Here is a 14,194-nt window from a genome sequence, read left to right as displayed (position 1 = left end):
CTCCTTCCGTTGAAATCGCTTTAAATCTATAACCGCTAAGCCGCGTCTCATTAGTGTTTTACGCGAACGTCGCTCCGTGCCGCATTTTACGATTCTAATGATGGCCAGCTTGTTGGACCGAAGCGCACCTACTCTAATAAAATAAATCATGCGCGGTGGAGAGAGACAGACCGGTGCTGCGAACAGCGCTGCCGGTTCAAATTAATCCCATTGTGCCTGGATTTGGTCGGGCCGCCAATTAAATGGATTATTATCGTCGCTACCGTCATTACTTTTTGTAAAAACGCTCCGTTGGTACGAACAAATCGCAAAATTTTAGATCGCCCGTGTTCTCATTTCCACAAAAGTGATTGTCACATATCACTGCGCAAGATTAGATTTGTATTTTTGAAATACAAATCTAACTTTTACGGTATTAAAAAATCTTTTAATTAGAGAGACCAAACACATGCGCTCTTTTTTGCAACAATAAATTCAACGAAGAATAAAATTTATTTTGCTAACAACATTAACAAAGAAATATGTTAAAAATCATAGACAATGCTAAAACTTTTTACAATAATTTATACAGAATATTAAAATAAAAAAATTAAGAGATAAAAAATGTGAGTGCAACAAAGCATAATTCACATTCACATTCTCGCAATGTTAATCGATAAATTTCCTATAGTTGGGCCATCTAATCTAACTAGATGGCACCAAACAAGCTGCTCAGACACGTCGTCCCGTCTAATTCAAGCAAACCGCTCCCTCTCCCCCCCGCCCGCACCGTCGAAATCTCGCCTCTGCCCCTGTCACGTGTGCTATCGTGTCCCTGCGAATTCTCGACTACCGCAGTTGGGAAATACACGATGGGTCGTGGCGAAGATGGCTACCGGAAATTGCTGGGTGACCTTACTTAGGAGTTAGCGCTAGAACTTAAAGGGACGGAAGGCCGTGGAAGGGTTATCGCATCGCCCAGAGCCCGGGAAGGGCCACTGGCATTAATGAGGCAATACCGAGAGAGAATCTAACTCCGTTCTATCCTGACTCGATGAGCCATCCAGGATTACATTGTCTTCGACCTGACTTGATTATAAGATAGCCCCTGATATCTTCGTAATATTACTGCTACTGATAAATCGTAATATTACCCCGTGTACGCTACCATGCGTTAATTCGAAAAAAAAAATTATAATTACAATATTAAAGCGTTAAAAATCTACTATTACTTATCACATGTTGTTACCAAGCTCTATCACTGGCGTGATCTTCACGATGAATCAAACTCCAGCGATATAACAAGGAGTAGAAATATATATTTGACATCTCAGCTTGACGACGGCTATTGGATTCCTAAGCTTCATCAGCGCCACGTGACGTTCATGTCACAGTAAAATTGTTCAATTAGGATTTGTCACGTAGTGCCGATTTTCCACACATATCGTGTATCCACTCTCCGTTCTCCTCTCTCTCTCCCTCTGTCCCTCGATTATGCCTTCGTTCTGCGTCCAATCGGCAGGGGGTCCGTAACAATACTACGTAAGGGGCTGCGAGTAATAATGCCCCGGGGCATCGATCATGTGGCGAAGTGCAAGCGCGCGTTAGTATATACAGGATTTCAAAAACAAGACCTACTATTATTTTCAAGCAGATCTAGCACTTTTTTTAACACAATATTTTGTCGAATATTTCCTGATTTTACATCCTGACAAGAATGTTATTTTACACATATGTATTATTTTTTTATGACAATTATAATATTAATAACAAACATTCCTCTACAATAATCATGCGATATGTTATATGATTGCGTTCTTGACAAGCGTTACTAATGAAAGAGAAGGCAACCCATACGGAATGCGACGCAAATGCGATAAATTCGGACGGAAGTGGACGTACTCAAATTTTTAAAACTGCCACGAGAAAAACTCTATACCCATACGAAATCAAACTGATGGAAATCCACGCAAATCCAGACAGATTGAAATAAAAATCCTATCTCCATCTATCGGAATGTATGGGACTTTACACACCGGGTTCTATTCGATGTCGCCCAGAATTTCATAGCGACGTATTTTTCGTTGAATATTAAACAGAGCAAATTTAAGGGAATGCGTCGGCGGAAACACGGGCCGATTGAAATCAGCCCGCGAATTGTCACGGGATCGCTCGTATATTCGGCTTCATTCATTATCTTACACAAAAAAAAAAAAAAAAAAAAAAAAAAAAAAAACAAAGCGCCGTACGAAAATCGTCAGATTACGAGACGCGGCGATATCCTTTTGCATACACGCGAAACGGGGTAGTAGGTACAGCGAGCCACGTCTCTCTGCCGCCGTACACAATGAAGAGTTCAGTGAGTTCTGGTTCGCTCGTGTATATGAGTAAATTGTGTATATGTATGAGAGTAGCGTTCGAGGGGTGCGTCTCGAACACGTGACGCCTGATTCATACACAGACTGCTACGGAATCAATTTGTAATCTTGACTCGAATTAAGGACAGCGGGGAGCTGTGAGGGAGGAAGCGGTGTAACAAGAGGACGAGAGAGAGAGAGAGAGAGAGAGAGAGAAGGAGCAGTGGATACGTTTATTGGGAAGCGAATCTGGCATTCGGTTCGAGAATGCGGGTATACTGGAATCCGGACTGTCTCGTGTTGAGGGCATTATAGTCGGGTTGTAGGTTATTAGGTGCGCCGGCTAATAGGCATCGATATAGCGTATTAATGGCAGATAACCGAACAGTGATAATGGGTATCAAAGGACCGAGTATTGCAGAGCGACGCGGCCCGATCGGGCGCGGACGCGATGGCTTTTACTTGCCGCGTTTTATGGAAAAATATGGAATAATGCCATTAGCCTGACGCAATCCGGATCCGCGCGTCCCTAATGCGTGTTTGCGTTTTTCGGACGGAGAGCCGAGAAACTTCCATCAGCCGGCACGGTTGAACATAAATCCATGAAAAATCTGTAACACCGTCGGAAAGCGTAGAATTTAAAGCTCACTGTAGACAAGTAAATCTACTAACCATCTACCAATCAGACTGCTGCGTTGGACGTTCCAATATGCACTGTGCGAAGAAGAAGAATGTGCCAGCTCGCGCACCGCGATTTTTCCTGACTCGTGACGTACACACGTACACAGAGAGAAAGAGCAAAAAAAGAGAGAGAGAGAGAGAGAGAGAAAAAGAGAGTGCGACAGGAGCGTGTCGCGTCCTGTAAGATCGTAATACATAACTCCCCTTTGTCGCGCCGTGCCGAACTTAACGTACGAGCGCGCTCCTGACGAGAGAAGGATTCGCGAAAGAGAGACGAGCCGACGAGACAAAAGGGCGTAGCGAAGGCAGGCGGGGATGAGCAGCGCGGGGGCAGAAAACGATCGGGGGCAACGAGAACGGAAACAAAAGCGACGCGGGACGATACGCAGTATGGCGACGCTTCCGGCTCGCTCACCGCACACAATGCACTCTCTTGTGTTAACTTCTGTGCCCGGTTGCTCTCGGTCTCTCCTCGTCGCTTGCCGCCTTCCCCACCGTCTCCGCGTCTCCCGCGCATCGTACTTCTCATCTACTCTTCTCGACGAGAGGCATCCATTCTCGCGAAAATTCCACGACTGCGAACTCTAACGTGTTACACGAGCTGCCGTTAAGATTCGAAGAGCCGAAGTCGTATCTTCAAACAACAATTATGAGCAACAAGTTAAACGTCTCGCGAGTCTCATTAACACTTGTAACGAATGATTTCAACCCATCCATTTTTCTCGCGCGCGATAAGTACGTCTAAAATTAATTTACTATTTATTATATAATTATATTTTACTTCGCAAGAAGAACAAATTTAGATATATTGCGCGTAATTAAGATTATCAAAGATAATGAATTACTAATTATTTTGCCATTAACAAGCTATCTGCATAGCGTACGACAGCAATACGGTCTCCTAACAGCAGTCTTTATAATCTTTGACACGGCAAACATACTAGACAATATGACAACAGACCGGTGCTTTTGCTGAGCACTGGTGAGGAAACAGAAGCTTAACGCGCAGAGATGTTTTAAGAAATTAGTCCTCGCTGTTGTGAATCGCAAAATGACACATCTTACAGCTATGTTTGACCCTCTCGCTGGAAGCGCCGTTATTAATTACTTGTATCGTCACAGCCGGCCCTCTGCCGCGCGATAAAACAATGCTAAATTAACGTTCAAAACTTCCGTCTTTTCGCGACATATCAAACGCTATTATTTGCGTAAAATTCGAAATGCGTACGCACCAAATGTTGAAATTTAATAAATTAAAAGTACAAAAGAGTCTAAATATTGATTTATCCATAAAAAGTTTAATTTTAATCATAATAAATATAATAAAACTTATGACCATATATTTTCCAAATTAAAGCCAACAAAGCAAAATCAGTGATAATATACGCATTTCTCTATCCAGATTCCTCTATCGATCGATCGACCAAAGATGCATTCATATGGAAGCAATTAATGTGCAACAACAAAGATAATATTGCATTGTTACGACATCTTAATACATCAATTTAACAATTGGCCTTTGTATAAACGCATCTTGAAAGGCAGGAAAAATGATATTATGGCCATAACCTCCATAAAAAAAACATTAGGACAATTTGAGTTCCTTTTGACCGCAAATTGTTCGAGACTGCAAAAACCTTGAAATAACATATATAGAAGTGAAAGTAGTATAATGGAAAATATGGAAGGACCTTTTTCTGAAACTTTTTCCCGCTTTTAGCAATCAGCCCTCGAAGAAAAAATAGTAAAAGGAGGGTTAGTGGCAATTTAAGTTTGTGACACAACCCTTTATTTCGAAAATTTACAATGACCAACAGACCACACAAAACGTCCATGAAAAAAAAAATGACGCACGATTTGGCTTCGCGTAACAATCGTGTAGAGCGCGTAAAGCAAACATTTTCGCACACGCGCGAAAACTCATAAAACACGCGCATAAAACACGCTGTACATTTATTATCTCTCGCAAAATATATCCATTTTAATGGACTTCAAATTAGCGCGTTTGCATTATATGCGTTGTCATCGATATATCCGTGCATTTAAAGCGACCTCATATCCGAAGCAAATGTTTATTAAAGACACTGAACAGTCAAAATTTGGTCCAAATGACACTGAAATTCACAGCAAAGAAAAAATCAATCTTTCATGATACAGAAAAAAAATACTTTACGTCTGTCATACTTTTATTCAAAGCCATATCTTTCATAATTTACTTCTGCTTTCACTCTCATCGTTATCATGTACAATTTTGAATAACGTTTTCACAATCTTCAGTATTTTACAAAATTTTTGCTGTAAAAGACAAAAATATTTTCACAGAATTACGAAAATTGTCTGCATTATAGTTTCTACTTGTTAATTTTTAGGCTCTTCCACATCACATTTCTTACCTACCTTATTTCTCTTATCTATTTTATCTATCGCATTTCTTACTCATCTGCAAACTTTCCTCAATTCGTTGCTACATCCTGTGTTTTCATGTCAATAGCATACAACTGACTCATCAATCAATTGAATTTATGTATAACGTACAATTTTATTGTGTCGCCAACATCAAAGATTACATAATGTAACTTGCAACTTGTAACTAAAAAGTGACAATAGAGGTCGAGAACAAAGAATGTATAGTCGTTTTCGGAGTTTGCAGTTGCCCGCAGTGCAGAAGATAAATCTTTTTTAGAAAATCTTAAAGAAACAAAACCACTTTTTTTTTATAAATTTTAGTTCCGCTGGTTTACAATTAAAGAACCTGTGTAACAAATTTTGTAATTTATAACCCATCCTTCTAAATTAATCTAGAAAGAGCTAAAATTGGCCGTTTTTGTATAAAATAAACAATTGAAATGAACAAACAATAAATCTTCTATAACTACCTATTGTTCCATCTATTTTCCGATTACAGAGAATTCCATTTATCTTCCGATACAAAACATCTACCTTGATACTTTTCACCGAACTACCTTCTTTACGAAAAACCTAAATCTACACAAATTTTAAAAGAAGTTTATCAAATTGTTGCAATATATTCCCTCTATTCTTTACTATTCTCATAATCCATCTAATTTAATGGTTTATTTCAAAATATTTTTTGTAATTTACATTTTTTTCAAGATTCGTATAAATAAATTTTAGCAATCATTTAATAATAATTATACAAACACTTTAATCGTTAAATCGTTTAATAGCTAAAACTTACATGCAATTGCCTATTTAAATACAATTTCTAAGCACAATTTTTCACTATGATCGCGTAGTTAAAAATAAATAGGCGTTCATAAGAATTTGTACGATATGCTACTGAACTAAATACGTTTTTAACATATGATGTAATTATTTATTATTATCCTCTAATTTCAAGTAATAAATATATGATCTCACAATAAACTAATCATTAACATAATATGCCATCAAACTGATTTATATATTTTATACTCTATATAGAATATTCATTTTTATGAAAATCAAATTCAATAAAGAAAGTGGGCTATTAGGCCGTTACCAGATGCACGTGCTCATCTTTGTGTATTTATTTTAATAAATAAACATAAATAAATAAATTTTATGAATAAACAAACCGATAAATTTAATCAATAAACGACTAATGTGTTAACGGTATAATTTAAAGCAACAATTATCTACATCGAAGAGAATCTAATTAATGATCAAAACATATGTAATCTGAAATAAATACACAAAGACGAGCACATACATCTGGCAATGGTCTAATAGCTCACTTTCCTCATTAAATTTGATATTTATTTATAATAAATTATTATTCTCGATATATTTTTATACTCTATACAGTATATATTTTGCTTTGTCCTAAACAGAATTTTTATTACAATATAATATTTTTATATAATTTTGTAAGACTCCTTTAACATAGAAAAATTGTTTAAATTTAAATAATTACAAACAATAATTATTTTATTTTATTTATCAACGTTTGATAAATTTATCTTTATCAATTAGCAATAATCTTAAAAAACCTTAATTAAAAATTAAAAATTTGCACATTATTTATAAGCAAACATTAATATATTACTTTAAACTATGTAAAAAAAGTAGGTTGTTAGGCCAATACCAGATGTTCGTGCAAATCTAAATGCAAATCTAATAAATTACTAAAATAATTCTTACAAAAATCTCTTCCAAAAGTATAATAAATCATCCTATGCAAGATACTATATCTCTATAAGAGTTTAACGCTATTTGTGATAGAGAAATAATAAAAAAGAATATGATAAAGTAATATAGAAATAATAAAATAAACCAATTTGCGGAGAATTATACTTTTAAAAATTTGTTGCAAGTTTAAAATAGACAATATCAACAATTAATAGTCTCATATGACCTGGTTAATATGCGCTTATATCTCTTGTAATGTGCTCTGGCTAATACATATATTTCTCAACGATTATATTCTTTTTTAATTTTTGCTCAAAATATAAGTAGAAGATAGAAACTTTAGAAAATGAAATATTTAATGAAATTGTAAAACACTTTACTCGAAATTCCTAAAAAAATGCAATGTAATTAATCTTTCTTTTCGAATTACATTTCTTCGTAAACATGAACATATTTCTTTGCAAAACATTTCGACGATGTACTTTGAATGACAGACAAATCGTAGCGTACGCGGAAGCGCTATCAGCTCACCGCTTAGGCAGGACGCATTAGCCTTGGAGGTCAAGAAACGCGTGCAGCTGTCGGAGTCGGGCCATGGAGATCGCGTCGCGAGTAGTGGGGGTGGTTCGAACACGTGCGCGTGAGAATTTACGTCGTCACGTAAGCGTGGCGTAGGTGGCTCGGTTGGTGGAAAGGTAGTGACGAGGCCAGCATGACGAGGAGAGCAGAACGCAAAGGCAGAGAGACCGAGTAAGGAAGACAGGTGCAACATGATGGAAAAAGAGAGATGACAGCGACAGGGTGAGAAGAAGCAAGTGGAAGCAAGAGGGTGAACGCGAGGCAGAGAGAGGTCGAGTAGGTGCACGTTAAGGAAGAGCGGAGGCGCCAAGCCATCCTTCGCGAGCCAGGCGGCAGGCAGGCAGGCAGCCCCTTTCGCAAAGCACTCCCTAAGCCTGGTTAGGGGTGAAGGCGGCGAGCCGCGGAGGCCACAACACGACCGCCGTCCTCATTGGTCGACGCGCTTGCCCTGGGTGGGGCTCCGGAAAAATTGGAGGGGAGAAAAATCCCCTCTAAATAGCTGCGGCTACCGCCGCGAAAAACTAGACTCCGCTCAGCCGGCATCGAGTGCGCGTCGGTTCTGTTTGACGTATTTTACAAATACGCGAAACGAGGGTGCAATCGAAACAGAAACTCAAATCGGAGAAACAAGGGGGCTTCTTCGCCGAGAGCGAGGGGGGGAGAGATCATTTGTGCATATTGTTATTTTTGTTCATGATGTGACAATAGTGAATTACGGAAAAAATAAAAAAAAAAAATTAATATTTGTTCGTGTACAAAAACAGTGTTTGCGCGCGTTTGGTTGAAGAATACGATCAAACTCTTCGTTTCTTGGACCTGTAACAAGGATTGATAAAAGAATGCATTTAATGGATATTTCGTTGGAGATGGATCACTACAGGGCCATGATCTATGAGAGACTGAGAAACTGCCACGGGGAATTGGTGCAAACGGGAAGTCCCTCCATCCTATGCACCACGCTACCGAATCACTGGAGATCAAACAAATCTCTTCCAGTAGCATTCAAGGTCATAGCGCTGGACGACGTGAACGACGGCACCGTAGTCACTATCAGGGCAGGCAATGACGAAAATTGCTGCGGCGAGCTAAGGAATTGCTCGGCCGTGATGAAGGGCCAGGTCGCCAAGTTCAACGATCTCAGATTCGTCGGCCGCAGTGGAAGAGGTGAGAAAATGAGAACTCTTGTACACGTTCTCCATTTGCACCAAAAAGATTTAAGGCACGGACTGTGTTTTCGTTTACAGGAAAATCATTCTCACTGACGATCCAGATCAACTCAATGCCATACCAAGTAGCAACCTATGCCAAAGCTATCAAGGTCACGGTGGACGGGCCACGCGAACCAAGATCCAAATCAAGTAAATCACAATATATTATATCTTGTGATAACGATTGCAATAACAATATCACTGAAATTCAAATCTAACATGGAAAAAAATCTCTTGTATGAAAGACAGCTAAAAACACATGTAATATTTCAAAATTTAAATTTGAGATAAATAATTATGAAATTTCATATAACGATACTCGACGTTTTCACTTCTCTATACTTTTCATTGTCCAGAATGGCGTGAAAAATAAGTCGATTGCGAAACATGACAGAAGTCTAAAAAGAAGGGGCGTGAATGCAATTGTTAATAGAATAGGGGGTGCGTGTTCAGTGGATCCAAAAGTCGGCGGAAACCCCGTGACCACCGCGGAATCCGCAAACGGGCGTCGGAGCCTCGCGGGCGTTTAATAATCCGGCGTATATCTGGCGGACCTCAAACCGCGAGGTGGTGGCGGTGCCGCTGAACGGTGCCGAGCCCTCGACGCCGAGCGTCGGCTCGCACGTGTACGAGCGAGCGCGCGCACGCCGCGCAAGAGCACACACATTCATACGCACAGAGGACATATACACACACGTACACACACACACACGGCGAAACCTGGCATCGTATCAAGCCGCGAGAACGAAATCTTCGTCGGCGATGCGCGTTCTTCAGCTATACCGCGTTTATTTTTCTCGAAATGCCGCCACGCCGCCGGTTGGTCGCCGTGGCCCATTAAGTCAAATTGTTTATTGGTCGGTACCCGGGGAAAAAAGTCGCTGAAGGAGAGACGCGGGGGGGAGGATTGAAACCGGTAACGGAGGATGGAAACTGGCGGTGACGGCGTAGGCGACGGGGAGAGACAGACGTCTGCAAAAGAAGCCGCGTTTACGCGTTTGTTTATCGCGCCGCATATGGCGGTAGCATGTGCCGCGCCACGAAAACCCGCGCCACGTCGTAATAACGGATTTTATGCCACGCTCGTATAAACAGAGATACACTAGCTGCTGCCCGGGAGAGCGCTGTTAATCTTCGCTTTTATAGGTGGCCGAGTTCCTCCTTTCTGGCGCTTGCCGGTTCGTTAGTCGCGTCACTGAGATTTCATTCTCTCGCATCCGAGCGCCAAGAACTTGTAAAATCCTTCACAAAATCCGATCTCCCCGTTTCGCAGCTTTATTAACCGCCCCGATATAGATGTTGCGCGAAATCTTTGGTAGATCAAAAAGCTCCGAACATTTTGGCGATCGCGTGGACCAAACGAACCGATATAATCTATTTCTGTCGCTCGAAAACGGCAGTTAGTTTAACCAAGCGTCTCTGATTTATTTTGCAGATTATCAGTATCCGGGCACTGGATTCCCTGGGCTAACTTTATTCAGTCCGTGGTTGGATCCCGCATACTTCACACAACCCTGGTCTTTTCATCCTTTTATTAAAGGTAAGACCATACAAAGTTACTGCGCCTAAACAAAAAAAAAAGAGAGAAAAAAAGAATCGAAAACGAAGTACGGAGAAAGCGTTTCGCGTCTCCATGTATCACGAGTATGACAAAAAAAAAAAAGAATCTCCAAAAGAGTCCGCGCTCACGAGAGAATCCGCGTTATCGATTTCGTCGAGTCCGCGACGCCTGCCGATGATTCATACCCCGTGAGCTGGACCGAGGGGTGAGTCTGAGCTGCCTTTTCCCACAGCAGACCCCTCCACGGCCCCCCCTCCCCCCCGCCCTAACCGTCCCTTCGCTCCGCGACCGCGTTACGTCCCTACCGTCGTTAAAACAACAATACGACTTGCTACTGCGTAACACCCGCGCGAACAACCGGCCGAGATTAACCGATTCTCTCTGTTTCTCATCAGGAACGTTGCCGGTACCACCCGCGGATCTGTTCAGTCCGAGCTTCTCGCAAACTCTCGCGCCGTACTCACTTGACCACAAATATCCCGCCGAATACATGGCGTACAATAGAGCGACGGCGTCCGCGATACCACCGATGGTCATGCCGAGCAGTCCATCCAGGTCGCCGCACAGTCCCAGCGAATCCGGCAGCGAGTCCGCGATCGAAGAGGTCCGAAGTGCCTTCGTGCCTCTTAGACTGAACACCCTACCGCCGAGCACATCATCGTCGTCATCGTCGCCGGACAGAAATCCCAGGAAACCAGTGGAGGGCGTGAAAAACGAGCTGAAAGCGCCTACCGCGCTTATCTCGCAGAGGCTCTCGCCGTCAAAAAGGAGCCCGACGCCGACAAAGATCTTGTCACAGTCCACAAAACCTGTCTGGAGACCGTACTAAAACGCCGTTCTAGAAAATGACTATGGAATCCCGGAAGGCTAGTGATACGATAAACGGTGGCATCTTCAACGCGAAGATAATGCTTTAGACAAAAGACGAATTCTCCTTACCTATCGTTTTTCTGTACATGCGCAGGTGCATTTTTCTCTTCGGTTTTACGAAGAGAACACGGGAGAAAACTAACGCGATCATATTGGTTGATTAAAAATTAAAAACTTTGTTCTAAATGTAAAAAATATTTCTTAGGATATTATTGATAAAATTTTTAAATTTACATGTGTTAATGAGACTAATAAGAACTTAATTCGCGGTTGGTCATAAAGAAAGTATATATATATATAAGCTTATAAGCTTGGGTTTACATATACGTTCCGAATATGTATTTCAATTCCTACTTTGAATCTTATCGATGGTGGACGAAAGATACGCCTTGTACACACCGCATAAAAGGTGTAAGCCAAGTCATATGAGAAGTATAAATAACGGTCAAAGTATAAGTTGATTGATTCTCCGAGAGCCTTTAATACTTATTAAATTTATAAAATTCATCGTGAATTTTATAAATTATACATGTAAATAGTTGTACATATAAAAACGAGTTTTGTACATACCGTGTATATAGTTCGCGTGGACAATAAAGAAGTAGTTATATAGACAAATAAAGATTTATCTACATTTGTGTGTTCATGGAAGTGGGTGTGCAAGTATAAATGAGAGAATGAATGAAAAGGAAGGGGAGGGGTGGAGAGAGAGAGAGAGAGAAAGAAAGGAAGAGACCAAAAGAGAAAGATATTAATATTATTTATAAGTCAGAGATCTAATGTAAACAGATGGTAAATATAGAGATGCAACGAGAAGAATAAAATCGAGATCTATGTGGAAAAGTTTAATCAGAGTGTCATGTTCAATCCTCACCTTTTCAACACCTCTAAAGTTAAATTTAACGATCGATCGCCATTATAGCGTAAGGATGATCGATATCATCGCGCGCGAGATCTATTCTCAAAAGTGTGAAAGAAGTGTCGTCGAACGGTCGTGGCATCGCGCACAGAAAGGAAGAATATGAAAGAGAGCGGAACGTCGTGCTCCGTCCGTGCTGCTGCAAGGGGAATCCATATTTTTTTGTCGCGATTTAAATCTGAATGGTCGTACCGCCGCGCAATCGTTCCGTCTCTTTCGTGTGTGCGTAGGGGATCCCATACGGTGAACACAAGGGTGGAGAATGGTTTATATCGAGGGGAGAGAGAGTGCGTGAGATCTGTATTAGTACCTATAGGCTCGAGACATCAGCGGTTCTCAAGTCGCCGCGAGCAAATCCGACGAGCGAATCAGTGGTTCTTCGCGCGGAATACGCCGGATTCGCCGTGCGCTGCTGTGCTTGCACGGGTAGAATTTCTCGCGAGTAATCACTCGTACCCTAATTCAGCGCTCTTTGCGTAAAAACGTAAACACGCGGTCGCGGCACGGTAACGTTCAGTTCATTCGACGAGATATCGCATGACGCGAAATGTCCGTCGGGACTGTGCTGCATCGCGCTGAAACACGACCTGGGGTAAGGGATAGTTTTTTTTCTGAATTGTTCCGGTCGTGTTTGTCAACTGGTGCACAGAGTACGAGCGCAGTTAATCTCGGTGACGTCGAATAACTCAATTTTCGCATTCCGGTTGCAGGTGCGACGTTTACGCGCGCCGCCGATATATACCTTCGGATCGAAAACGTTGCAGCAGAAATTCGATATGCGCGACGCGTTACGTGTCGGCGCGATGTAAAATCTTGATCAGATCGCCTTGATTAAAAATTGCGCTCGAGTCTGTCCTGAAATTTCAAAAGTCACCGACCGTCCGCCGTAACTTGGCGATTTCGCAGCTTTGCACGGCGATTAATGAGATTAGCCCGGGCGAGAAAATGAGAACCGCGTTGACACCCCGTAGCCGTGGGGCTGTTCGCTGACGAGTAGACAACGGAACCAAGCAACCATGAAGGGTCACCGCATGAACCGAGGCGAACCGATCCAAGCCAATCCGACGCGCGAGCCAGCCGGCGCTAACTAATGTTTGCTCAAAGAATCGTCATGTATAATTGAGTCAGCCGCGGCACGGGCTGGAAAAAAATCAACGGGCGAACGTGCGGATCTCTCGGGCTGAATAATCGACTTTCGGTGTACACACAGACCTCCACTCACGATTTCGGGAACAAAATGTTCTTATTACGAGAACCGTTTGGCATTTTACATACCATGCAATGTCGAGCAATCGCGTTTGACCTCGCGATCTCGCAATTAGCATAAACGCACGGAAAATGGAAATGTTTCGAGATAATTGCGTTAATCGTAGAGCAACAAGATTTGCATATATATTCGCAAAAGTTCAATCCTATAATATAATTCATCTCTCGCGTACATTATCAAATATAAAAGATTCACAATACGCGATGTAAAAATTTCAAATTTCCCAAACATCAAATTTCAAATTTCCCAAACATCAAATTTCAAATTTCCTAAACATCAAATTTATTTCAATTATTCTATATGCCGGAATAAATTATCAAATTACTTTAGCTATTTCCAATTAGATCGACAGAGAGAGAGAGAGACAGGATTTCGGAACGGAGTCAAATATAACGGCGTCGCGGAAGGAGCGGTTGATTCGCTTCGTCGACACGCCGGAGGACGTCGATCCTCTTCGCCGGTCTAGAATCGTGAGGATCTGGGTTTGAGGGTCCTACAGTTAGGCAATCAGCATTGATGAGGGGGTCGGGTCGAGGGGCGAAGGGCTCGGACAATTAGTAACTACCCCGCCCACCCTCTCCTGTGTGTCGCTCTCGCCCCGGTTCACCTGCCCAACAACGCACCGACCGCAGGCGCTACGCA

General features: G+C 41.7%; 2 protein-coding genes across 3 annotated transcripts in view; one reads left to right on the top strand and one right to left on the bottom strand.

The window, feature by feature from the left end:
• LOC105669745 (Runt related A) overlaps positions 1-14,194 on the bottom strand; it is a 78,825-nt gene that overhangs the window by 35,082 nt on the left and 29,549 nt on the right. The gene's annotated exons all lie outside the window — the stretch shown is intronic.
• Positions 7,577-12,215, top strand: LOC105669748 (segmentation protein Runt-like). Its single transcript, XM_012362856.2, has 4 exons — positions 7,577-8,891; positions 8,972-9,085; positions 10,371-10,475; positions 10,892-12,215. The coding sequence occupies exons 1-4, from the start codon at positions 8,567-8,569 to the stop codon at positions 11,323-11,325; spliced, it is 978 nt and encodes a 325-aa protein (XP_012218279.2). The 5' UTR covers positions 7,577-8,566; the 3' UTR covers positions 11,326-12,215.

This window comes from Linepithema humile, chromosome 3 (genome assembly GCF_040581485.1).
Source record: "Linepithema humile isolate Giens D197 chromosome 3, Lhum_UNIL_v1.0, whole genome shotgun sequence".
NCBI lineage: Eukaryota > Metazoa > Arthropoda > Insecta > Hymenoptera > Formicidae > Linepithema > Linepithema humile.
Note: the sequence above shows the minus strand (reverse complement) of the source record. Positions and strands in the feature narration are given on the sequence as shown.

Bases quoted from the DNA above. Each gene is read 5' to 3' on its own strand.
- LOC105669748 (XM_012362856.2), top strand. From the start codon at position 8,567: ATGCATTTAATGGATATTTCGTTGGAGATGGATCACTACAGGGCCATG. The intron at 8,892-8,971 runs GTGAGAAAATGA...TTTCGTTTACAG, and splicing joins CGTCGGCCGCAGTGGAAGAG to GAAAATCATTCTCACTGACG. The intron at 9,086-10,370 runs GTAAATCACAAT...TTTATTTTGCAG, and splicing joins CGAACCAAGATCCAAATCAA to ATTATCAGTATCCGGGCACT.